Here is a 27128-nt window from a genome sequence, read left to right as displayed (position 1 = left end):
CCATAAGTCAAATCCACCTGTTTGTACCGTGGTGCCAGTCATGCTATTTTTATCCACAGGAAGACTTGGATTCCTGTCTTAGAGGGATTCCGTTGTGATTTTGACTTGAATGTTAAAAGTGACTCTATTCCAAGCCATAATTTATGTTAAAATGGGGGTGTGGGGGTGTGTTTCTATCTGCCTGAGAGCTTTGAGAGTGAAGATTTTTTTCACGGGAAATACTAGCTGAAAGTATTTTCCTTGAGTGTTAAGAAATTATATAACATCGATTTGAAATAGCCAATGTTTTTATGTCATCAAAATATTTTGATTCTTGATAGCATAGGAGTAGAAACCAGATATTTTTTCTTCTTTTTTTTTTTTTCACTGTCTTGTTGTACAGCAGTTTCTGTAGTATCATTTCAGTCATGAACTTAAGCTTTCAGCTGCCTGGGAGAAGGAAGTGGTGCAAGACCTGCATTTTATGCTTTGGATGCTCTTGATGATGCATTTAGATTAAAATTAATGCTTTTGTAAACATTATGGTATATATTTTTTAATTTAGAAAATTCTATTATTATTCTATATGCTATATATAGTGTGTCTATTTTGTTTTGACTTTACTAAATATTTGGAACTCTAGTTTACTTCCATCTGCTTTGTAAATGGAACACAGTTTAAAATGTTGCTTTTTGAAGGACTTGGGATCTTTTGAGAAGAATTATCAGTACATAATTTAATGTGCAGTAAGAATAAACATGTCTAAATGTATAAAAGGTGCATAATGTTTCATACATTGTGTGTTTAAAATACTCCTATGTCTCCTACATTTTTAGCTGCAGCATGAGAAAGCTGAATTGGAGCAGCATTTAGAGCAAGAACAGGAATTCCAAGTGAACAAGCTGATGAAGAAAATTAAAAAACTGGAAAATGATACCATTTCAAAGCAGCTCACCCTGGAGCAGGTAACTCTTTACTTTCAGAATTATATGACTATAAGACAAGGGATTCTGGAAAAAAAATAGTACTTGTTTTGTGTTAGATTTGACTTAATTTTTTAAGTGGGGAAGAAACTGGCCAGTATCAAGAATATAGAAAAGTCAGTTTGACTTTCAAAGCAGTAATTTATTAACATAATCTATTATGAGAAACTTTGATTACTTTTTTTTTCCATGGCCATTACAACTTTTAGTAGCATTACTGCAGGCCTTCCTGTCTGCTGGACAGCTGTGAGTTTTGCGAATGCAGCTTTTTTGTAAGTGATGCTTCCTGTTGCTGTTCATCAGCTTCCATTCTCAAGCAGCTAGTGAGAAAGACTGATAGCGGTTAAGCACAACAGTAAACAGTATGTGGTCTAGTTGTGCTCTGGGTCATCTTTTTCTGGCAGCTTGGATAGCGCAGGACTTGAACTGTGAGGTGTCAGCTGTATGTATACTTAAAAAGATTTGGGATTCAACTACAACCAACTCCCTTTCTCCCTAGAAAGTTATGAAAACTGCAGAGATAAAATACCATTTCTTTTGGTCATGTTTCCACTGGAATTTTAGACATTGGGACTGCTCTTTTTTTCTAATTTTAGGCATGTGCATCAAAGCATCTCAGTGGTGTTAGTAGGAGTCCTTTTGACTTAAAAGGCAAACTGATGAAACATATGAGCTTGTTAAAGAACTTCAGGTTTTTTGGCTTGTGGAAGTCCAATAATTTGGGTGTTATAAATATATTGCATTATTTCTGTGTGGTTTCTTGCTTTTACCAGATGTGGATTTTTTTTGTTCCTGGTAATCTGAATTTCTACCGGTTTTGTATGACTCTCCTGTTTCTGTTGACATTGTGGATAAATTAATTAATGCCTATCTTAATCATGAAATTTGTTTCTTGATTCTTATGCTAACTTTCTGTATGGAGAGATCTATGGAACAAATTGAAAAATAGAAAGATAGGAAGATGTAGTTGCCAGCAAATCCTTAACCAGCATGGAAATTAATGTGAGATTGAAAGAACTATTTTAGCCACAAGGTGGTGGTGGTGGCCACTTAATCAAAATGCAAAGTAAGCTTACATACTAATCTGTTTTAGTTTTTGAAACGTTAGCATGAGACACAGCTGAAATCTAATGGTGTTGAATTTCATATCATTGTTCTGGCCAGACAGACTCATGAAGTCATAAAATTTGAAATTTATTGCCACATTTGAGTGTCAGCATTAGGTTGTTCAAAAAGCATGGAGGCTTGAAGGCCTTTCTCTCAAATGTCTGACTTTGAAAACTTTATGAAAGTGTTAAATTTGGCTGTCAGTTTTACTTAGAAATTCCATGTGTATTTATAGGTAATGGAATGTAGAGTTTTGTTTTCTCTTAGAGTAAGGTATGATAAATCTCAAATTACTTTAAACTTCAGCATGCTTTCTTCTCTTACACAATTTTAGGAAAAAAAAAAAAGCTTATTGTGCTAATTAATCAGCTGAAACAACAGCCTTTGAGGCATGTGCCATACCTAGCAAGAAGCAACCAAAAGTTGCAAGCAGACTAATGTTGCCTTTCTTCTTTAATTCCATGTGTGTTTAATAGAGATTGCAACAATGCTTCAGCATAACCTTTGGAAGACCTGTTAAACAGGGCTTGGAAGGAGTATTTCAATGCTTTGAACATAATCTGCATTACTAGACCTATCACTGTAATCAGTGAGCAGATAGTTAAAACGTATGTTCACTAAACTACTGTTTCTAGAATATGGAAAATGAATTATCTATGCTTTGTGTCCTTCCTCCTTTGCTTTCTGTCATCTGAGCTGCTTTTGCCACAGGTGATCGACAGGTAACGAGTTTGTAGTAGTGATGGCTGCAAAAAATGTTATTCCAAAATAAAAAGCTAAGTTGGATCTTAGGGTTCAAATGTGACCTGACAATTTCCTTAAGTCAGCTTGAAGTGGCAGAACATTCTTCTCTGAAGGCTAATGCTGAAGAAATTTGTAACATGTGACTATTTTGTTAACTGAATGTCTGAGTTAAAGTGAGCAATAATGTTCTGTGTTACAGTTCAGTGGTTTGATAGGAAATAAATAGCTGTCAGTTTTGTCCTACAGAGGCCAAGTTTATGTAACCTTGCTGTTACTCTTTAATTGCTTTTCTGTTTCATACAGTGCAGTGAGAAACTAGGATTGATGCAGTTAGGAGATGAGAAATAAGAACTAAAGTGCTAATAATAGTCTCCTATGTCTGCTTCTTTGAAAGGAGAAGGAAATGAGATATGTAAAATCTTCAGGAAAGATATTCTTGGAGAGCAGCAAAGAATTAAGGCTATAGAGGGGGAGGGGCAGATGAGAAGCAGAGAAGTGAAATTTGGGATAGTGGGCTTAGTTGATCATAATCAACTTTCATTTGGAAGATCTCCATTTCAAGAGGGAACAGTTGTGTTTGTTAATAAGTTGTCAAGAAGACTGAAAAAGTGGTAATCCAGGAATACACAGACAATTGATATTTTAGCTGCATTTAAAGTAAAGTTAAGTGTATGTATGGAAGAGAGAGAGATGAGAATAAACACAATTGGATAGTCAGGAAGGTTAAAGGGGATTTTTCTCTGAAAGGAAGATTAAGGTCCAAAAAAGCAACCAATACTTCCTCATTTCCCTCTTGTGATGGTAAAGAGTAAGTCATGTTTGATTAGAGTGTAACTTTGAACCCATATAGAATGACATAGTATTGACAGAGATGTTGATTTGGTCTTGAGATATGATCTAATCCTGCATATTTTAGTTCAGAATATTATCACATTCCTAACATGTTCGTTGACTCAAGTTAGGCTATATTTCAAAGTACACTTACGACTACATAGTACAAAACAAATACACCTATTCTGTGAATTCACAGCTCTGGTCAGGACACTGCAGTTCCTTCTCCTGTAGGTTCAATTCAAGGTGTTCATCCTCAAAACTTCAATATCCTGACACTGGGAGGAACTGGGACAACAGTCAAGATCAGGAAAAGAAGATACATGTGTCCAGTATGTTTTCATACTGCTGGAAATGTGGAGTTTTAGATCTCTGTTTCACAAGCCAGTTTCTTTGGTGTTTAATCAAAGCATGTCTGTCAGCCTTCAGGGCACAACACAAGGCTCATTTGCATATTGTTGCTGATGATTTGACTTTGCTGTTGGCCTTGCTCACCTACATACAGATTTCTAATTAATGGACTCCTTGGTGATGTTTGCTATAATACTAAATGTAATCTTAGTGTTTTCAAAGCCAAAGGTATAAGTAATTTACTCTGTCTTCAAATTCCAGTATGCTCTTCATCCTACCATTAAATGATTTTAAATGGATTAATTTTCATCAGTATGTTTTTGTGGGTTTCTTTGGTGTTAGATCAATAACATAGTTGTAAAAAAATTATGTCGGAGCAGGTGAGTCTAAACCCTGCTGCAGTGAAGTGATGCAAAAAACATTGCTGCAGAAGTAGTGATCTGCAGTGAAAACTTTTTCATCAGATGTTTATGTAGATAGCTACGCAATGTAGTGAAGACCTGTGTGTTGGTAATATGTGTGTGTGGATTCCCAGAACATTTTGTCTATGTACTTCCCTCTGAACGCTGTCAGCCCCAGGTACTGGCCAAACTGGCTAATGGGCAGTGCCGTAGGGCAAAGTGCCCTGTTTCACCTGGGGCTGAGCCCTTTGCCTTTGTACCACTCCAGCACCGCTTCAGCTTCTGCTGGTGTGGGGAACAAAGTGTTGGTCAGGATTCAGATTGTCATCCCTTGTGTGTGGCTGAAGCATGTTACTCCTGACTTGAAACGTACCTAAGTTCCCTCAACTGTTAATGTACATCTGGAAACTCAGACATGGAAAGATTTACTAAACAGTCTTTTTCTAATTATGTTCCCTATTACTCATCAGTACAGGTCTGTTTTTACTTACAGTAACTAAAACCTCTAAGCTTTAAAGAAGAAAGTTTAAACTTGCACTGTTACCTGAAGTGCGTAAGTTTATATTTTGTTTGGGTATCTCAATATTAATTTAGTGGTTAGCACAGAGCCCTTACAGATTTAGATGCTGTAACAGCACTTCACCTCATGATGCAGTAAATGCACGAAGAAATAATTTAATCTGTTTTCAGTCTTTCCATTTTGTTATGTGGGATTTGCCCATCAGGAAAGTGGTGAGTGTAAACTAAAGCTTGGCTACAAAAAATAACCTCCATGCTCTTTCCCACCTGTAAAGGTGTTGATCTATTCCCGTATGTTTCGTTATTGCTAACTTCTGGAGTTCAGCTGCCAATGTTACTGAGCTAGATCAGCTGTGCCTCTTCGTATTCTATTCATATTAATATTTCCATTGCATTTGTACTAAAATACTAATAATATATTTCTTTGTGTGCTTCTACATGATATTAGTAGCTTTTATTAACTTATAGTAGAATCAAGAATGTTTGTTCACACGGTAAGTGAATGGGAATAATGTCAAGTTAAGCATTTACTTCTATAAAGCCTTTGCTAGGATAGATACATTTTTGTTTCTGATAGTAAGTGTTGATACAGAAACACTTAAGGGAGTTAACATAGTTTTTTCTTTACTATTTTTAAATCACTGTTTATCTAACCCAATGCAAACGTGGCTTCTCTTCCATTTCTGGCTTGCTTAACTGTGATCCTTCCACTAAAAAAGTCTAAACTTTTTAGAAAGAATAAATGTTGGTGTAGTGGACGGTAAATTCAGTTTGAACGTCAGAGACATGTGTGTTAGGACATGTCTTTGAACAGTCTTGTTATGTCATCAATGACCATGTGTCCAGGTTTCGAGCTTCTCCTTATTGGCCAGAGACAACAGGAGACAAGTTCTATCGGAAAAATGGCTGTTAAGGAGGGGACAACTGTGCAACTCCTTAATTTCTTGATTTTTCACTGGCTCTGTGACCAGTGTGTTGTGCCTGATTTTTCTTTTCACCTTCTAGCTGTCATAGAGCATCATGTAAAATGGTAACGGTGATCTTTCCTAATGACAGTTCCTTGCAAAAAAATGTCTTTACATCATTTTCATTAATTGTTTTTCCTTTTCAGCTGAGACGTGAGAAGATTGACCTTGAAAATACTTTGGAACAAGAACAAGAAGCACTAGTGAATCGTCTCTGGAAGAGGATGGATAAGCTTGAAGCAGAAAAACGGTTTGTCTTGTTGCAGTGTGTTTGTTACTGTGAGAGAGATAGTTTAATACATAATGCTCTGGATTAAATATGTTCACCTCTGTCTTGTAAGAGTTGTTTAATCTGTGAAAACCTAGAAATTAAAACAGTTGTAAAGCTCCTTGTTTTCATGATGCCACACCCCTGATTGCTTAAAGCAAATGAAACTGAATGGTTTCATTTCACCTGAGTGGAAATGACCCAGGAAAGCTCGAAGGAATTTGCTGAATTTTTTCAACTACTAATAGACTCTTTTTAAAGGATCTGGTTTTGGGTCAGCATTATATTCACGGCCCAGATAAAATTTTAGTGTATTTGTTATGTGAGAAGCTCTTGTTTTTTTCCTTATCGGCTCGAAGAAAACTTCAGCTTTTTGTCAGTAGCGTGCACTCATGTAGTTGAGACTTCCTGCCACTTCTTCAATAGAAGACAGTGAGACTTTATCTTCCTGGGGTAGCTAAGATGAAAAATATGTATTAGAGCAACCCTCTTTTTAATGGCATGTTAAAAGTACTCTGATTTTGGGGGTGTGTAGGGGAGAAGAGGTGGTTAATACCTTATTTTCTTTTACATGTTTAAGGACAGTTGTGTTACTGATTTTCTCACTCTTTGACTGGGGCCTCAGAAAACACCTGAGCCTAGGTGAACTGTAGGTTTTGTAGTTATATTTTACAGAGCCCTGCTGTGTGGAAGGTGCTCTGAAGAGCTACGTGTGAAATTCAACAGTGGTAAATCTATCTGTGGCGGGATAGGCCTCTGGTAGGATTTTTGTGCATCTTAGATTTAAAGCCTTAAGTCAAACCATTTCAGGTTTAATTTATCTGGGACTGTGTGCCTTCTTATGAGGAGCTATGGTGGAGCCACACCATGCTTTAGTACCACTTTGTATGGTGCATGTGGATACTAGGCCATGCAAAGGGTTGTGCTTGCGTAGTGCTGTCCCTGCTCTTCAGGGCAGGGCTGGATCTGGCCAATTAATGTGTTTCTAGTGAAGAACAGTTTCATGCTTTCAGGCTGAAAAATACTTCATAATGTTAACTCATCACTTAGAACATACCTACCAAATGCATATTTCATTGTAAGAGAAGTTCATTACTCCTGAGTTCACAGTCAGTTATTTGAGGTATTTGAAATCTTGACTGCGTGAAATACCTTTGTTTGGAGATTAAAAAAAAAAAAGGGGGTGGGGTGGGGAACCAGAAGAGAAAAAAAAAAAAGTGAGACTATGACTATGCTTCACAAAATGTGAATTTTTTTCTTTTGGTAATGGTGAAACTCAGAAAAGCTTGTGTTTCACCACAGACATACTTTATTCATCTTTTAATCTCAAATGTGTGTTCTTCGTCTAAGAACATAAATTTTAAAACTCATAAGAGATTAAATGAATTTGCTTAGAAATGATATTGTGGAATAAGTAGCACTTGAGTATAAAACTGAGGTAAATATATATAAATAGTCCAGAATGTGTTTTTCCTGAACTGTATCCAGAAATACTTAAGAGTGTCTGACTATTTTGTTGTCTAAGCACAGACAGATTTTCTAAAATTTACCTTTTTTTATTTTGTGTTAAAAAGGAAAACATTATAAATCTTCCAAAAATTCTCTCCCGTTTAAAATAAATCTTATATACCTGTCAGAATCATTGCAGTGGCTTTCTGGGGGATCTAAGGGGTTTTCTTTTCCTTAGAATTTAAGGTAAAGTTTCAATTGTTTTTCACACAGAATTTTGCAGGAGAAATTAGACCAGCCAGTATCTGCTCCACCATCACCCAGAGACATATCAATGGAGATAGATTCTCCAGAAAATATGATGAGACATATCAGATTTTTAAAGAATGAAGTGGAGAGGTTAAAGAAACAACTGAGGGCTGCACAGTTACAGCGTGAGTAAACAACTTGTTTTAAATCTTTTTAAGTTTGTTTAGTGTAAGATTTTTATGTAGACTTTCATGAGTTTGAATTTCAGGTAGAAGTGGAAAAAAATAAGGTAGGTTTGGATTAAAACATTTTCATAATTGTAGTATCACTGCTTGTTGATATATTTATATTGCAGTTTGGGGATTTTTAGCTTTACAAAAGGGTGTCTGGAAGAATTGACAAATTCTTCTTGAATATTTTGGGCCAGAAAAAATATTTCTATCTTTCTCTTTTCTTCAGAATCAGTATTTCAGCATACAGATTTTTCATACTCATCACCTACTTTGTAAAAGTTAACAGCTAGAAAAATAAAGTTGTTGTATATAAGAATTCCACTTGTTAATGATTGAAGTTACCTTTAAATACTTCTAGCTGTGTTAGACGTAATTGTCCAAGCAGCTATTTCATGCCACATTATAGCAGAACATATAATCTTATTTTCTTCTTACCTATGAAAGATCACTTCGAAGGTGGACAGAATAAAGAGAAGTTCTTGTACTTCTGTTGTGAAAAGTGTTGTGGACCCTTGACCACAAGTGGAAAGCCTGCTTTTTCCCCTGCCTTTCAAGAGGAGAGGGTTACAGCTCTGAGCACAGGATCTCAGCTGGCAGGGAGGTTGCTTGTGTCTTCCTGTGATCTTTGCAATGTCAATCTTTAATTCCTTCATGCTAAATCTAAAATTTCTATCCTAGTCTCATCAGTTCTGCCTGGTTTCCTAGTCAATATCATTATATTCCGATTGATAGGTAAATAGATACCTAACCATATAGACAGAAACATTGAGGCGAGTGGGACACAGACAATATTCTCCCCCTCCAGTGTGCTGATGATGACAGGCTAAAGGAAATATCTCGACCTCCATTTAGAGAAATAGCTTGCCAGAGGCAATGGCCTTCCTTAAAGACAGAGATGATGCAGAGGCCTTGTGCGTAAGTTTGTGATATTAATTATTTGTGTCAGTTAAAAGAAGGTAAATACTGCTAATCTCTGTACTTGTTAATTCTGCACTGCAGCCTTCACTTACTGAACTTCAGAACAAGAGCAAGGCCTTAGATTTAAAGTACTCTTTTTGCAAATCTATCCTAATGAATTTCAAGTATTTTTTATTATTTTCAGTGTTTCTTTTTTAATTACTGTGAGTAAAAATTTAAAGCATTTAAAGTCAAATTCTTATTGAAAATATGATCTAGCTTTAGAAGTACTCCTTTCCCTTTGTGAGCAGATTAAACAGAGCTGTAGTATGAATAGCAATACTGATACAACAGCCTACAAGCAGAAGATGAAACTGAAATGTGGTTTTCAGTTTGGTGTTTGGCGTATGTGGTTGTTGGAGAACCTCTATTATAATGACATTTTATATATTAGTAGTTATATATTTATTATATGCTTTATGCTTAATATAGTTTATGTACTAGATTCTGATATTGCTATTACATTTTGTATTCCTGAAGCACATGCTTCTAGTCTAAGAACTGGTTTGGTATATTAATAATTTTAAGTAAGTGATACTGTTATATTTAGAAGTGATATTTCCACAGAAGAGAGATAAATCACGTATTGTTGATAGTTTGGGAATAGTCTTCTAAAACAGAAATATTATTTTGACTGAAGAGTACTGCATAAAGAAATGATCACAAAGCATGATGAATCATAGTAATTTTTTTAATATCAAGGAATTAACTGTAAACTTCATCAAACATTAAAACGCCTCACAAAATTCATTGTCTAAGTCTTCATCAGATGTTCTATTTTACTTAAATAATCTGTCAAAATGCTTCATAGCTTTCCATAATTTGGTTTTTATCACTTTAAATAGCATGTGATATACCAGCCATATAAGTGATGTTCGCTGAACTTGTTTAGAATTGCAAACTCAAAATACCCTTTGATGGAAAGGGCATTTGTTGGCTTTTAATATCTGTACGTGTTCTGCTGGCCAATCTCTACAATAAAATGTATAATCAAAAGAATGCTACAGAAGACACAAGGTAGCAATTCAGTACAAGACTGAGTGTTTGGGGTTTCAGAATTTGTTGTATGTTTCCTTCTTTGAAATAGAAATATACCTTTAAAATAGTTCCTTCTGTGTGTCCCACCAAATTCTTTGTAAACATGGAATAACAGTAGTTTAATGGAGCAGGATTCATTGTACTTCTTCTTTATGGTTTTGGTTTTATTATTTTCTTCATGACTTTTTTTCCTTTCTTTCAAATTTATTTAAGTAAATACTTAAAACTTTTTTAGCTTTTTACTTTTTATTTCCAAATTTGCTGTTAACCATTAACTTATTTCAGTAGCTACTGTTCTGAATTAGGCTTTGAACTAATGACTTAGAGATGAAGAATTTTGAGTGACCCATTCTGAGCGTTTTCAAAACCTTTATTCTTGAAGTACTGGAGTAAAATTTGGCACAACGTATTTGCCCGACTGTGAAATTGAATTTTAATCGAATTTTAACAAAATTCTGAATTTCAGATTCAGAGAAGATGGCACAATATTTAGAAGAGGAGCGACATATGAGAGAAGAAAACTTGAGACTTCAAAGAAAATTACAGAGGGAAATGGAGCGTAGGGAAGCACTCTGCAGGCAACTGTCAGAAAGTGAATCCAGCTTAGAAATGGATGATGAAAGGTTTGTATTTTCTAGCCATCCTAAGATATGCTGTCATTGAGAGTATTAATCAATACTCCTACTTTATTTTTGAAGATTATAGAATAACTATTTATAGAAATAAATTGTATATAGTTTTAATATACATATCAAATTTCAGCATGGTCCAGGAATATCTTCCGTAGAATTTTATCAAACTTGTGTAGAAATTGCATTAGTTTTAACAGTGAGAAAGAAAATATTTGTATCTGAGGATATCTTAGGACATTGACAATGTATATTGAAATAAATATAGCTGTGGAGTTGAGTTTTAGGATAATTCAATCATATTATCTTTGTTTTGCCCCTAACTTAATAACTGCAATGAATTCTGTGAGGTAGGAACAACATCCTTACTTGGGGCTGATTTGTCCTTTGCAGAAAGTAAAATGTGTTCAGCCAAATACAAAGGGATACTGTGCAAAGCCTTAGAAAGAGGAAGCATTTCCAGAACTGTTGTTCTTAATGTCCAAACCATAACGTCCTGGATTTTTTTTTTCTCTACTGCAAGCTACATTGCCTACACTGACCTTACAGATAGCCTTGAGTTTTTCATGGTTTTATGTGATGCTTTTTAGTGGTTTTGCACGTCAGAGTTTTTTTAAATACACTCTGAATAAAACATTCTTATTTCTTATCATATGCTTATTGTTTTGTTCTACTGTTTTACATTATTTTGGATTTATAATGGTCCTTTAAAAAAAAAATAGAACATTACCCTGTGCTGTGTGTTCTTCTGATACTGAGATATTTCTTCTTGGGTCATCATTATGTTTGTTATAAGCCATAATTTACCAGAAACAAGGTACCAGATATTTTGGTTCAAGGATTACCCTTAAAGTTCAAGGTAGTGTTTTCATTTTAGTGAAAACCTAGGCAACTGACATACATTGCAGTAACATCTGCTATTGAGACATAGTGAATGCTATATAAATTAAATTGTTAGAAACACAGGATTCTGGTGTTTGAATCTACTTTTAGCCTGATCTTTTGTGCCAGTATTTACATTGTAATGGAAATACAGTAAAAATCTAAATCTATGTGAATTACCAGTATTAATCCAGGATTGTAGGGTATCCTAATAACATTTTTGGTCAACCAGTTGTAGGTAGTGGCAATCAATAAAATGCAGGAAAACTTGACTAACTGTTCTGTACTTCTATGAAATTTCATTGTCATGTTGATTTTCTTGGTACCACAAAGACACATGACAGAATCGCTCCAAAACAGGTATTTGCAGTGTAAGTAATACAAAGCAAAGGCAAGGACAAAGCAGATATTAGTGGCTTGTCTTAGGAGAACAGTATAGACAAAATAATTGTGGAGCTACATGCAGTAATGATTTTAAAATGTAGATTTTTGCCAGCTTAAATTGTTTTCCTAAAAATGATGGTGGTGATGGATCGATCGGATATCCTGCTTTTTTCAGTTGCATTCTGTTAGCTGATGATACTTACTTTACTTTTTGTAGATGGGTTTAGATGAAGGTGCTTTACTGAATGCAAAATACACAGCTCTCCCAAAACTTCTTCCTCCTGACTAGCAATAGCTTTGTCTTCTCAATCCTCTATCCTGTTCTCTGGGGTAGTAGGGAAATACAGGAAACCAGAAAGCATACTAACGGTGTGCTGCTGTTCCATATCACCTGATCCCAGGTAGTAGGGTGACTTACAGAAAATTGTCTTTCTGTAGAATAAAATACAATTAAATCACAAAGACTACTGCCTTGCTGTAGTACACGTACTGTCTGCATTACAAGTTGCTGTGTGTTGCAGAGGTAGCCTAGTCAGTTCAGTTTTGCTAACCTTGCCACTGGTAGTTTTTTAGAAAACTTACATTTAATTAAACTTTAATTTGCCAGTTTGTTAATTTTCTGTCATTTCCTATTGCAGCTACTTTTATTACCTGATCTACTGAAATTTAAATGAATTTCAGTGTCACTACAGTGTACTGCCTGTGTTAGGTGTTGTGGCTTAGTAACTCTGAATATCCTCATTAAAGATCAGTAAGATGCAGTATCAAAATATATTTCAAACAGTGTATGAACTGGCTCACCGACCTTGAGTTAGTAATTATTGTGAGTTCCATCAAACAGAAATTTGTAACGCTGCTCCATGTTGCGCATTTTTTTTGTGATTTGGAAACAAATATAGCTACTAAGAATTTCTGAGAACGCAGTGGTAGAAGGTGAGACAAGTAAGAGTCAGAGGCGGTTAGGTAGCTAATTTGGCTGCTGCTTTGCTGTGTCCTGTAAAAAAAACGCAGCTAAATGTAGTAATATAAACTCAGGTGCACTGATTTGCAACCATATGTGTAGGAGAAGATGAGCAGGGGAACCTCTAATCTGGGCAAAGACTGTAAAATCTAGGTGGAGAGAACGTAAGCAAGTCAACCTGAAAGCTGCCAGCCTAGTGCTGTGGAAAAAATACATAAAATTACTTCTGAGATGCGCACAGTAAATGTCAAGTAGGAGCAATTGGTAGGATTTTTATCTCCTTTTATATAACACATGATGGCTGTGAAGAAGCTTTGCTGTGTTCAGCGAGTAAAGTACAAATAAATACCACTAAAATTATTACAGGCGGGGAAAATTTCCTTGCTTGAGCTTCTAATCTGTTCAGTTCATTATAGTGTAGTATAGGAGGTTTCTCGCAAAACAACCTAGAAGTATCTTTAGTAGGACAAGTCCTGGGTTCAAAATGTCTCTCTATTTCAGTGGCAAAAGACATGATGAGAAAATGGCTAAACGTTGAGACCAGAGGGATTCAAGTAGGAAACAGGGTATGTTTTTAACTGTGAGGCTGATCAGCTGTTGGAACAAATTACCAATACTTTAATGATTCCTCCTACCCCCTGGCCCATTTTCATTATTTCAGATTAGTGCTGAATGCCTTTCTGGAAGACACACTCCAGCCAGAAAATTTTGAGTTCCATGTAGAAATGATGTGTAAAGTGCAGGAATGTAATATAGGCCAGATTGGATGGCATGGTTTATACCTCTGGCCTTAATATGTACTATTCTAATTGTATGCAACTTGTACGGATTTAACTGCAAATGACTACGATAAGTCCAGCTATTTCCAGTTAGTTAAGTTTCCAGAAAGTTAAGCCAGTATCTGAGCCTTCAGCAATGGCGAGAGTTCATGTCATGGCTACCTAAAGGGGACTGGTTCTTCGTTAATCTAATGTGATTCTTACGGGAATTGAAAAAACCACAGTGAAACATTAAAACATGGCACATTTTTCAAAGGTTTGATCTAATTATTCTTTACCTTTTTTTGTTAGATATTTTAATGAGATGTCTGCACAAGGATTAAGACCTCGCACTGTGTCCAGTCCTATCCCTTATACACCCTCACCAAGTTCTAGCAGACCTATATCACCTGGTAAATATTTAACCCAGTTTCTAAAATTATTGTATGCATCACATAGTAATGTGCCCTATCAATATATTTAGGTCAGTAGCCTTTCAAAGCTAGTCTGGAGAAAAAAACCTGCCTCATAAATGTAAAAATAGTTTTGCCTTAGATGTCTCCTAGTGCAGCATGTTTTCGCATGGTTGTGTTTTACACTGTGAACAGATACTGAAGGTTAGTTAAAGAGCTATCACTTGAACTTTTATTTCTATTTTGTACTCTCTTTTTCTCTCTTACTGTCTCTTTCTCTTTATTTTTTAAAATTATCTCCCCTCCATAGTTGTTACCCAACAGGATGCATAGTTCAAACAGATTTCTAGAGTTTGACAATGGAACTAGTAATAAGACTGCTGTTGTGCTCTGAATTAAAACTTCTTATGAAAGTCTAATCTTGAATGTGTTGGGGAAAAAAGTCAATTTCCATTTTGCTTTAGTAGCAAAATGGCTTTTCTACGTCTGCTATTTTATATTGTAAAACAATAACTCTAAAATTAAGAATTCCCGTCTCTAGGACTTTGTATAACAAAAGCAAACTAATCTTTTCTGAGTTTTTAATTACTGAATAAGTATTTTAATTCAAAGGAAGTGTATTTGTGTTACTAACACAGTTATCGACTGAAATTTAAAATCCCTTAAAATTGCACTTGGACATTTGTTAGAAGTTGTTTGCCATGGATGTTATGTGGTGATCACAAGCTCACTTGTATGTAATGAAGCGAATCATGCACACCCTGCTTTCCCAAGCTCATCTTTAGAACCTGTTGGACAGAGTCCTGCAGTAAGGGCAAACAAGATGTACCTCTACGTTGACACATTCTGCAAGAAGGATTGAGATGTTTTATTACATAGGTCTGCTAGAACATATAGAATGTCTTTAAAGTCTTTAATTTTCAAGAACGGCTTTAGTTTTTCAGGAGTACTCAGAACAGTTTTCTTCCAGGTGCTGTAAAAGGAGTAAGCATGTGTGAAAACTAGCTATGGCCATAAGCCGTGTTACAATGTTAGAGATTAGCATCATGATAGTTTTTCAGGAGGTTTGGGGGCTTCTGAAATGAGCCTAATCACTTGACTTTTGATGTTTTATGAGGTATGTTACCAAGAAAATGATACGTGCTTTCTTATCTTTTTGCTGTAACTGGGTGTACAGAAATGTAGTCATTGCTAACGACTGTTCTGTGGATGTTTGTGGTTATAGATGTGCAAACTTCATCGTGCAATATGCAACTCTACATTGCATCTACAGGCCGCACAGTGGTTGTAATTAAAGATATGTGTAGGCAAATTATCTGGTAATTTACAGGTTTGCATCCTAGATTACCTAGAAATGCATCCAGTTTAGATGCTGATGTGTCAGTAGAGGGGTATACTCTGTCGGTTTCTTCCTGTACTGGGACTGAAGCACATGGCTTGTTCCCTGCGGACTTCGCTTCCCATCAGTAGCTGATAAAGGAGTGCTGCATTCTAGTGGGAATTATATCCCACAGACAGGGGATGCTGAAATGCAGTCTGAAGCATAGTTAAAAATAGCATAGCTGAAATGATTGTTTCTAACAAGAGTTCACAATGTTAGTAATGTTTGTACAGTAAGTGTTTCAGGCTAGTGTTTCTGCACAGGCAACTGCATTACTCTCTTTACATCTGATAAATTAATATCCACAGTTGGGAAGTTTCAAACTTCAGGAAAATAGAAGCAGCAGTCTGTTAGAGAACTAATGAGATCAATAGGGAATTTTGTACAGCTGTCTGGGGTATATGAATGCAGTAATGGCTGAAAACAAATAGTTTTTCAGAGTACTTCGTATCTAGAGTAGTGCAGTAAGATGCTGTCGAGAGTATCAGCACAGAATAATACAGTTGTATTACTTGGCGCATTTCATTTGGGAAATGGTGTACCTGAATTTGTAGAAACATAATTTGAAACCAGTTATAAACACTATAATTTCATGTGGATACATGTTTAATGGTCAGATTCTGGCTCCTAAATCCCAAAGCCTTTTGTGCTTTGTGTGGCTTGAGATGCTGCTTTTGAGGACTCTTTCAAGCTGAAATATTGCTGAGATTTCTAGGACAGTCCATGGAACTTTGAAGACTGTAGAAGCATTGCTACTCCTAGGCAGCTGGGGGACAGTTACTCTAATTACCAGTTAGACTTTAGTGTAGATAAACCATTATGCTTCGCTTCTGTAGCTAGGCTAGGTAAAGATTTTGGGCTGCAGAGATGAGCCACCTTTGGATGTACATGCACTGCTTTGTTACCACCTCTTTGACTGCTGTGTGGACTTGATTTATAAAACTTTTGGAGCTCGTTTATCCCAAAGCAGTCCAAAACCATAATGTTGCAAAGGTGGCTTAAAGTGTATTTTTTGCATTTTATTGTTCTGGGCTCATGTCTCTGACACATTGTTGCCTACCTGAACATTGACTTGTTTCTGTCCTTGTGCTTATAAAAGCACTCAATTATAAAACATATGCTGTACAGACAATTAGACTGTTTAGTCAATCTGCATTATTTGACTCCTGTAAAGTGACAGTGATTCCATTGGAATCACTTGTAATTTGCACAAGACATACACTGGGGATGTAGCAGAATGAAACAGAATTGAAGGAAGCAAAGGGAGTATGTTTTCTTACATGACTTTATTAGTGATATGAGGCTTGCTCCCCCCCACCCCCAAGATCATGTCTCATCAACCGTAGGCAGAAGATACATACAGTTACAGACAGAGCTGGGTGTTGGTGCATACTGTAGTTGCAGTGGCACAATTTTGCATTAGTTTAGCGTTGAAGTGAGAAAACTGAAACCCAGTGTGGTGTTACAAAAGTTTAATGGAGTTCTAGAAATTTTTTGGGGTCATAATTCTCCAAAGCAGTTGCTAGTGTCCCAATACTGAACAGCTAATAAAAGTCTTGTCTTCTGCCTTACTGATGTTGTTGTCAGAAAGCAATAATGAGCTAAAGGTTTTGGGAGAAGTGCTGTTTTGAGAAATTATCAAAATGCTCAGAACACATCAAGGTCTGAACTTTAAGTACTAAGCAGTTGCTGTTTCTGTTTACCTTGATTAGCTGTACAGGTAGTCTGTATTTTTATAGATTAAATCTTACTGAAAGGAAATATTTAGGTGGAAGAACTAGATATTTGCACTTTTGAATATTAAGTGTTCCTTAGTGTGGATTAAACAAGCTATAATTTTAAATGTTAGTTGCTACCCTAGTCCAGCTGGCAACTAATCCCAGAATGTTTCAACTTCACAGCCTCAAAGATCTTTGGGTCCCTGCCTGTAAATGCCAAGGCAGAAGAGGAGGAAGCCTGGGTGCAGATCTGGTGTGCCTTGGAGGAGCCGCCTACATCCAGTTTCTTTGTGAAAACTTGTAGTGGCCCAGTGCTAGATGGCTTCTCCAGGCACAACCTCTCTGCTTCTTCAGATTTTATTTTGTTCAGGGAGCCAGGTCCTCAAAGGAGAAGCGGAAGACTGAATGGAAATACTTGTGGACTAAAACTATGCTGCCAGGGGAGCCTTACACTGTTTATGTTAAGGAAAAGTTGTTTAACGTTATGTAATGTTTTGAAGCATATGGTATTCTCCTACAGGAAAATAAATTAATTTTACATTGCACTTTTCAGTATAATGGCTATTATTTAGATGTCATCTGGTGGCAGTCACCATTTCTTAACCTGTCATTGATTCAGAACTAAATAGTTTTAGAAAACCCTCATGCTTTAGTTTGCAATATAAACAAGAATGTTGATGTTACCTTGTTTTAACAATTTTTAGGTCTGTCATATGCAAGTCACACAGTTGGTTTCACACCACCAACTTCACTGACTAGAGCTGGAATGTCTTACTACAATTCCCCAGGCCTTCATGTGCAACATATGGGACCATCCCATGGTATTACAGTAAGTATTTAAAATAGTAAATACTTGCTACCAATGTCAGTTTGTTTTTTTAAAAGGTATGATTGCTTGTCCTTAAGCTTTTTTACAAAACATTTTTGTAAATGTTTGTTTTTGTCTCCTTACTCCAAGATATCTATTGGTGCTTTCTTCAACCTTGATTTTCCTCTTCACCCCTCAGAAACTGATTCTTTTTGGAGAACCTTATTTTCTGCAAAAGAATAGGATGTATTGTCATCTTAAGGACAGTAATAGGTATCATCTTACGGATCAGCAGGCAGGGTATGAGAAGTGATGTTCTAAGCTACTAAGCCTATCCCAGGAAGTAAAAACATTGCTTTCATTTTTCTCCTAGTCTCCACCATCTGACGGATGAGTCATCTGAGGTTGCTCCAAGCTCAGGTTTTCTTCAGGATGACACACAATGCTACCATCATGTCACTGTAACAGGCAGTTAACTCTTATTTTCTATTCTCATTGGCAAAGAAGAAAGTTAATATAAACATTTGTTAGGGCAATTTCTCATGTCTTTCAACTGGATTTTTAGTTTCTTTTTACCTGCGATGTTTGATGCATTTCTACTTAATTGTGTTTCTTCTAAATATTTGTGGAGTTTAATGAGCAAACAGGGCCTAAATGTTAAACATTTGGCAGTATACCTTATAGTTGTTGTATCAAGACCATTTTGATTTTTCTCATCGGGTCTGGTAGTATGTAAGTATCCTGCAAGTTTTCTGCATATACTTGTCATTCTCAGATATGAAAACATGTTTCAATACAATTTGTAGTAGAATGCTAAAATATGGCTGCTTCGAAAGTCATTTAGGTGAACTAGCAAGGGAATTGTTAGTTTCGTTGAGCAAAGATTGGTGGGAATGCTACAATGGTGGGTAGAACAGGAGAAGCTGACACTCAGTGGGATGGTAGAATCCTGGTCCAGGTTCAGCCCACTGCTGCGTGTCACATGAGTTAGTCACAGGAAGATCTTTATGCTTCTGGAAAACCTGGCACCTAATTTTATAAATAACTTTTTCAAGGAACGTGTTCTGTTTAGTCTCTGTGAAATACAGCTCTTTCCGAAACGGTAAATTCATTGGTATCACATCGAGTCACTCTGGAAAAGATCATCTTCAGGACAAAATGCTACTTGTTTTGAGGAACGTGGAGACAAGTAGCTCTTGGCTTTGTCTCAGTACTGAAACCAGGTCCCTTCATATTATTAGATGTATGCAAATGCAATAAATAATTTTAAGCGTTTCAGAGGCATCAGCCAGTTGTCAGGAATCCCTTGGCTTTTTGCATAGAGCATTAATCTATTGTACATAGATGTGCAGAAAAAATTGATACACTATACATTATTTGACTAAACTGCAGTTTGATTCTTGACTCCAGGATTTTTTATCTTTTTTTATCTCCATTACAGAACAAATTGACCTTGCGTATAGTACATTTGATGTATAGCACTGTAATCATGCTTCTCCCAAAGCTGATCACCTGTGTTTAATTATTAATTCTGGGTGGGTGGTTTGTCGTGACATGAGGTTCTTAATTTATGCTGACTGGATTGGTAAGTAGTGAGCATTTTTGTTGCAAAAGTGCAGAACTTGGTGTTCTGTAATGTAATTTATATTTTCACATTGCTGACATTAAAGAAGATCCCTTCTGCCCCACTCCACCCCTCGCTGCTTTTTAAAGGTAAAGTGGGTTTTAAATCTTAATGTTAAAATGTGCAGGTTGTTGAAAAACCTGTGGTTTCTGTTGAGGAGAGCTCTCTAACAACTGCTTTGTTCCGGCAGCTCAAAGGATTGTAATCTGGTTTTTGTTCTCCAAAGAACAACTTGTGTTATGCTTTGGTCTTGCTCCAGCGTGCAGGCTAAGAGTCTTTCAGGAAGCTGCAGATTCTGGGCAGACTCTCTGGTATTTGAAACGCTTCCACCCACACGCAGGTACCACATAGCTGGACTTCATAATGCCAGCAGTGTAAAGTTAAAAGTTCATCAGCACTTACTGGCTGGGCAGGCACCACTTGGATTGTGCTGTCTCTACAGCACCTCTCATTTCTTTTTAGCTCGCTGGTCATTGTAGGTAAACCTATCTTCAGGACATGTCTTGTGTTCGTGTCCTGCAAGCTGACAAGAAGGAGTGCATGTTCTGTTTGATGTCAGAAGTACTTCTCCTTTCCTTTGCTACTCAGTTTCAAAAAAACTTTTTTTTTTATATAAGAGCTATATTGTGATTCTTGCGATATTTTGAAATGGATTCTTCCCATGTAATTGTTCAGATTCTTTGTGTTGTTTTTTTCCTTTGCAAAGCTCAATAAATCGATTAGAGGACTTGCACCTAATGTTCAGGAGTGTGTTAAACGTAATTTCAATGTTTGTTCTGCAGAGGCCTTCACCACGAAGAAGTAACAGCCCCGACAAATTTAAACGTCCCACTCCTCCTCCTTCTCCAAACACGCAGACCCCAGTGCAGCCACCTCCACCACCACCTCCACCACCTGTGCAGCCTACGGTCCAATCCGCAGCATCGCAGTCAGCCACTTTTCAACATTCAGTGCATCCCTCCTCTCAGCCTTAGTGCATGTGCTCAGCAGTCTGTATGTCAGAAGTGGACTCATAACATGGAGCAGTTTACTAAAAGCCAAAGGCTTACTTGGCGTATTTGGATTTGACTTATTTGCACTGAGGTTATATAGGCTTCACTGTTAATTGTGTTGTAAACGTTTGTATAAAATGCAGCCAGTGTTGTGGGTCTACAACACTAACTTAACAAAAGTTTTCCATCAGTGTTTACTTGAACTACATGTATGTCCATTCTCTGGCTGGAACATTTGCTACTCTGTTTGGTAATACGGCATTATGTCGTTTTGCTTGGCTCCAAAGCTTCATTTTCCTGGCTTTTAGGTTTGTAAAATTAAAGGGATACCTTTTTATATTTTTTCATGACAATTTGCAGAAAATTAAAGGCATGATGGGCTATATGATAAATTCTGAACTATTAATGTTTACCAAGCTTATGGAAAATCAGCACTACGTTTCAGTCATTTGAAATAACAGCTTCTAGTGCAAAAGTGAGTCAGACACCCTAATCAGTGCCCAAGACACATACTCTATTGTATTACATAGTAAATAAGCTTAATTCAGCACACAGGACACATCCATACTTCTCCTGTTTAAAAGCACCTCAAATGTATGGTACAGTCTGAATTTTACAGTGAGGGAACTAGCTTGTTGGAGTCTGTGGAATGTACAGTTCGTGGACCTTAAGATTTGATGATTTAACTTGACATTTCTGTTAACCTGTAAGCTGCCCATACTGTGTGATCTGTCACAATTAACTTTGGTAAGTGTGGTCCTGCCTGCAGGTTACTGATAGCTGATTAAAGCGTGCTCTTTGATTTATTTTTTTTTTTTTTGCTGCAGAAGGCAATGTGATTGTAGAGAACAGCTGATGATAATTTTTCTTGTTAAAATATATTAATTGTGATTCCCCTGAAGCAAAGTTTGAACAGGTATTCTAAATGTTCAAAAGTCTGTTAGAAAATAAAATATGAGCATATAGGACTATATTGGCCTAACAGCCAAAATGTTGTATTGCTTGGTAGAAACAGAGTACAAGAAAGTAGCACAACATGGCACTAACGAATGCTTATTTAGCAGCCTAAGCCGGTACAATGTATAAAGAAATGTATTCTGAATACATTCTTTCCATTCATTTAGCACAAATAAATTAGTTTCACTTCGCAGTGGAACAAAGTGTCACTTCTTGATATTGACATCTTACTAAGTTACGTTTTTCCTGAGGTTCCTGTTGAGTACTGAGGTTTATGTATTATTGATGATTTTAAGTGGTTTACCTCATATATGGATATGTGGGCCATGGAAAATGACAAGAGAATGTTTATTTTATGAGAATATGTATCTGGCTATAATCAGAGCAGAACATGAGTAATTTATCTTTTGTTTACAAAAGTTTGTTTGACATGCCTAATGCTTTACTAAGGACATTTTAAAGAAGGAAGTACAGCGTTTTGGTAGTATACTAACATTTGTACATATATTTTCATGTTTGCTGTTCACATATTCAGTAAAAATTGCAAACTGAAAATCTTTATAAAATTAGTGCTCCAAATCCAAATAGTAAGTTAAAATATTGTTGTAAAAGGTTCCGCTTGAGGCATAACTAGAATTTCTTCACTGTAGCTGTGTAGTTTCAGCTCTGAGAGAATTTAGAGAAATGCATATATAGTCTATTACACTTTCAAATAAATATGGGATCAAGTGCATTATCAAGTTACATTAGTTACGGTAGTGACTCTCAAATCAAGTGATTCTCTCAAGATTGTGGCAGACCTAAAATTTGACCACTGCTTCCATCTGAAAATAAATGACCACAGCAGATGCTCACCTTTCCGTAGAGATAACTCAGCTGTGACCATTGTAATTAAATGGAGCTCCTGAGTCAGTGGTAGGGATTGCATGTGAGAAAATTGCAGGCAGTCAGAGGTGGGACTCAGGTCAAGATAAGATTGGTTTAGTTTGATGTTTGTCCTTTTGTAAACATAAGACGAAGAAAATATATTCTTTTATAAGTAGGATTCCAGCCGAAGTATACCGCTATTTGAAATGATGCTCTCCTTTCTGAAGTGCTTTGAGGTTCTTGGACATATGGCTAATGAGCGCAAGCTCAGAGTGGTAGTGGTATAAATGTGGGAGGGAGGGGGGAAGCCTTTGACAGTGTTCTTTTAAGATCTTAAAATGGAAAGTTGCCTAGAATAATTTACATTTGAAGAATATTCCAAAATTGAATTTGTGTAATCCAAGTTCAGCTGCTGTTGTAAAGTGTCTTAGTGAACTCTCCTTACTATTCCAGTGGGACTGTTACCAGAGGAGAGTAAAGAACTGACAAATGTATACAAAATCTTGGAAGTGTAACAAGGCGCTAAATTGGCCTTACCTAACTAAGAACTTGGAACAAACATTTGCTTGCAATCAGAAGTGTTAAACTCTATTTGTAGACTCTTTGAATAAGATAAGAAATTGTGCACAACCATCTCTTAATAAATGTAAATGGATTTTCAGTTTTCCTTGTGAATTATAGTCACGAATTATGATTCCACAGCTGTGATTTTATCAGTTCTCCTATAGAATGGAGAAACTCACTTGACAGTGAGGTCCAGCTTACTATGAGGGCTTAAGTGCTTGGCTGCTTTTATCTCAGAAGCACGTGGGTGGGTTTGTGTTTTCCTTTTCATTACTAATGCCTGTCATTAGCACACTGCATCATCACTAGTTTTGTAAGGCCACAGAAGCAATTTTTAGCTGTGATGAGCATTTTGTTAAGTTGTACCCCTTCACAGCTAAAGGTTTTTAGAAAAATATATATATATCTTCTAGTTGTTTCAGCAGTGCTTTCCTCTCTGACAATCAAGCAGCATTCTTTTTAACTTTTTCTCTCAAGGGATCTGGCTTAGACACTGGAATGCAGCTGATACCCTGTAGAGCATTAAGAGTTTATTTTATCCATTATTTGTTCCAGAGAAGTTATTTGGAAGAAGAGGTGGGACTGTTCGGAGATAGTCTTCCAGCTAACAGCCAGATAAGGTTGTTTTAATTACATACACTCCTCTGAGAGTATATTCCCAAGGGCAGAAAGGACTATGAGAGTTTTTGAAGAAAGATTCAGTGCTTTTCTATTGGCAGTTGCGGTACTGGAGCTGAATCGAGCAGGATTCTTTTCCTGTTAAAATGTTTGCTTTCAGGAATCCATCTGCCTGGGTGGAATCCCTGTGCACTTCAGTTGAATGAAAAATGCAGTCTTGGAAACAATGAAAAAGAGAAAGCTTCCTAAGATCTTTGCAAGTTGCACTGCTGACAGGAGACGGTATAGATAAACTCCATATATTTTGTTAAATAAATGGAAAGTTATTACGGAGACAAATAAAAGATCCTTGAATATTTTGTCAGTCAAAGAAATGCAGTCTCATCCTCAGTATTGATTATTGCTTACTAAGTGGATACATCCAGGGACCTTAAGTCTTGTAGTGGTTTTTCTAATCCTAATGCTTAGTTTTACAAGCAGTATGAGTTCTAATACTGTTCAAATCTTTTTGATGTTTCCTTTTTGTTTCAGTCATGGCAGTCTATTTCTTTTTGATCCTTGGGAATCTACAGAGCATGGACTATGCAGAGCACATTTCTCCAGTGCAAGCCATCTCATAAGAAACCAGAAGGTTTATGAGTGTAAGCTATAAAGTTATAATACATGCATATGTTACAACAACCTGCTTGAGGGCAAAGAGCTGTCGTCTTGGAGAGAGAAAACAGAGCCCCTAATAACCAAATGGACTGTATGCATAAAGACAATCTGGTTTCCTCAGGTCCCCGAGGAGCTGAATTCCTTTCCCAGCCCTTTTTGGATTCAGACTAGAGTTCTTAAACTTTTTTTTTTTTTTTTTTTTTTCAATTCCACATCTCACTGTAATAAGTAATCAGGATACCCTTTCTGTTCCTTTTGGTTAATAACCACTTGTCCCAGTACAAATAGAGGTTAAGAGTCATTGCCATTTTGTAAACTAGAGGAAGTCATGAATATGCCAAACTGTGGCCTTTAACGATGCAGTCGTAGTTCAAGTTGGGAGTGTGTGCTCATATCATGTTTTGTTTTGGGTGTTTTTTTAAGCAGCCGTTGCTGGTTTTGCGTTAGTAGTGTGCCCTGAAGAAGAGATAAAATGATGGAGTTTGACGCTGTGTTAACAGACAGCTACTACATTAGGGAGACTAGTGCTTGTTCCTGTTCAACTAGTTAGGCTCCAAAGAAAAGTACTACCTCATCTTTAGGTTGGGATGATGTGGCCACAGGGTCAAGAGAAATGTTGTAGCTGTACTAGGTTTCGTTTTGCATGTATTACATGGATAGGAGTTTTTCCTCACTGGAACTGGGCTCCGGCGGTTATAAAGCTTTTGCAGAGGAGGAGTGCGGTGTTAGGACAGATGGTTGAGGGTTGAGGCTGAGAAAACTATGTCCCTGTAGTAAACTGCTGCTCAGAGTACTCTTTGGCTAGGCCTGGCAATTGCTTGTGCTAAAACTATGATTTTTTTTCTTTGTCGTTTCCTTTCAAACAGTGCTGTATTGCAGTTCTTTAAGTTCCTGGCATTGATATCTAATTTAAAAAAAAAAAAAAAAAAGCAGTTCACCTTTCCACAAAAATATTGGAAGTAGTCTTCTACAGGCAAAGGCGTGTTTTCTCATGATATAAGTTAATACTCTGTCTATAAATGAAGGTGTTTTATTCTAGTGCTAAAACCTAAGCTGTCCAAGGCACTTTAGTTTGTGATTGCTGACTTTTGTTTTGGCAGGTGTTTCAGATGAAATCTAAGCCTCCTGTGGAGGAAGAAAAAAATCACCTGACAGCTGTAGACTGTTCCTTTCCTGCAGAAATACAGAAATTTCCTCAAATGCAAGTAAAAAATGGAACAAGCATCCTTGAGCTTTTCTGAAGCTTATATTTAATTTCAATACCTTGGTGATTGCTCTTGTGTATTTAGAGAATCTACAAAGCATCATTATAGGTTGGTTGGTTGGGTGTCTAGCTGGTTATTCCTGTGTGTTCCTGATCCTTGTGAAGGAAGCCTGGTCAAATTCAGATCAAATTTATACATCCGCTGGTTAACAACAATGGTCAAAGAGCAAATTTGTTGAGCATGAATCCAAGTGATGACTTTAAAAGCATTTACACTGTGTCGGTGTGAATTGGAGCTTATCATTGAAAGAACATCAGATACAAAGAAGTTGGGGGGGTGGGGGTTGTTAGCAGGTTACATTTTATTCCTGTATTAGCTGTATTATTGCTTTGTTGTATATCTCAAGGTGTTTACATATATTTGTAATTGTTACGATGTGTCTGTAATCAAGCTCATCTGTGCCTTCATGCAGACTTCCAATAAACACTTGATTTTTTTGTATTGACTTGTATGGAAGACTGTGGGGTGGATGTATATTTCCTTCTGTCTGTCAGTCTGTCATCGCTGGGAAAAAAGAAGAAAATGAGAACTAGGGAGCGGAGAAAGATATGTGCTTGTCTTTGTTTTGCTGTCTTTAATTCTAATTGGTCCTTTTCTGGTATTTTCCCTTAAAATGGCTGAGTGCGGAACCTAAGGGTTATCCTATTTGCATAAAAAAGTTTGCATAGGGGATGCTTCTCACTTTGGGTTAGGCAGATATTCAAAGTATAATCATGCATGCTTGGCTTCATCATTTTTGCTTCTGTCTTGGAGGAATGTAGCTGTATTTCTTGAGTTATTATTGTGGGGAAATCCCAGAGTATCTTTCACCTTCCTGAATTAAACGGGTATGTTTAACTTTTTACAGCTGCCTTCCAGTGAGCATTCAGGCTGGTTTTTGGTACAGCAAGATCTACAGTGTCTTTTGGGTTTAGTAGGCTTTCTTACCTTGAGGATACTTTCTGATGATTGTGGGGGTAGAAGAACAGTTGCATCTTTTACCCAGTTTTTCTAAGCTCATAAGGACAGAGATTGTATTTGCACAAAGTTACAGGAAAACTCATCTTACGTGTTTTGAGTCAAAAGTGGTGTACAGCAGCACAGCTATTTTTCTAAACTGGTGTTAAGTATGAGAGAAAGAGAAGGGGGGAAAAAATGTGTCCTCACCTGTGTTAAGGGGTGTGCTGTATATTCTGTAGTCCAGAAAAGAGTTTTTGTTATTTCTTCGTAGTAGTAAAAGTTATGGTATCTGGTGGTCTACTTCAGATTTTCTTTATTCTCTTGTAATGAAACCTGGTTGCAGTTAAGTGATTCTACTGTTGATGGATTTGGTCATTTTCTAATGGAGATTTGTCTTAAGAATCCACCGTGATTTCTACTGTTTTGTCATCCTATTAAGACATTAATCACTTAATAATAATCAATATTAAAGCATTAACCAATTTGAATTTATGGATATCTTTGTTAATTGCAGTGAATGCTTTCTTGATACTGGGACATCACATTAATTATCTTTGGTTAGAAACAAAGAGGAGAAAAGCAGGCGTAGTGTATTATAACTGCAGTGTTGTAGCTGAATTGTAAACTTTATATTTAC

At 36.6% G+C, this 27128-nt stretch overlaps 1 protein-coding gene across 4 annotated transcripts in view; it reads left to right on the top strand.

Annotated features, from left to right (window-relative positions):
• CCDC6 (coiled-coil domain containing 6) overlaps nucleotides 1-26003 on the top strand; it is a 54218-nt gene extending 28215 nt beyond the window's left edge. For 3 of the 4 annotated variants that reach the window (XM_037399454.1, XM_037399455.1, XM_037399458.1), the window contains 7 exons: nucleotides 816-944; nucleotides 6027-6130; nucleotides 7871-8031; nucleotides 10541-10697; nucleotides 14001-14101; nucleotides 17905-18029; nucleotides 20415-26003. In XM_037399454.1, coding sequence (XP_037255351.1) covers nucleotides 816-944; nucleotides 6027-6130; nucleotides 7871-8031; nucleotides 10541-10697; nucleotides 14001-14101; nucleotides 17905-18029; nucleotides 20415-20606 — 969 coding nt within the window. In that variant the 3' untranslated portion in view covers nucleotides 20607-26003. The remainder of the gene's footprint in view (nucleotides 1-815; nucleotides 945-6026; nucleotides 6131-7870; nucleotides 8032-10540; nucleotides 10698-14000; nucleotides 14102-17904; nucleotides 18030-20414) is intronic. The other variant, XR_005106098.1, reaches the window with a different exon arrangement.
• Nucleotides 26004-27128: the final 1125 nt, after the last annotated feature.

This window comes from Falco rusticolus, chromosome 9 (genome assembly GCF_015220075.1).
Source record: "Falco rusticolus isolate bFalRus1 chromosome 9, bFalRus1.pri, whole genome shotgun sequence".
Taxonomy (NCBI): Eukaryota; Metazoa; Chordata; class Aves; order Falconiformes; family Falconidae; genus Falco; species Falco rusticolus.
Note: the sequence above shows the minus strand (reverse complement) of the source record. Positions and strands in the feature narration are given on the sequence as shown.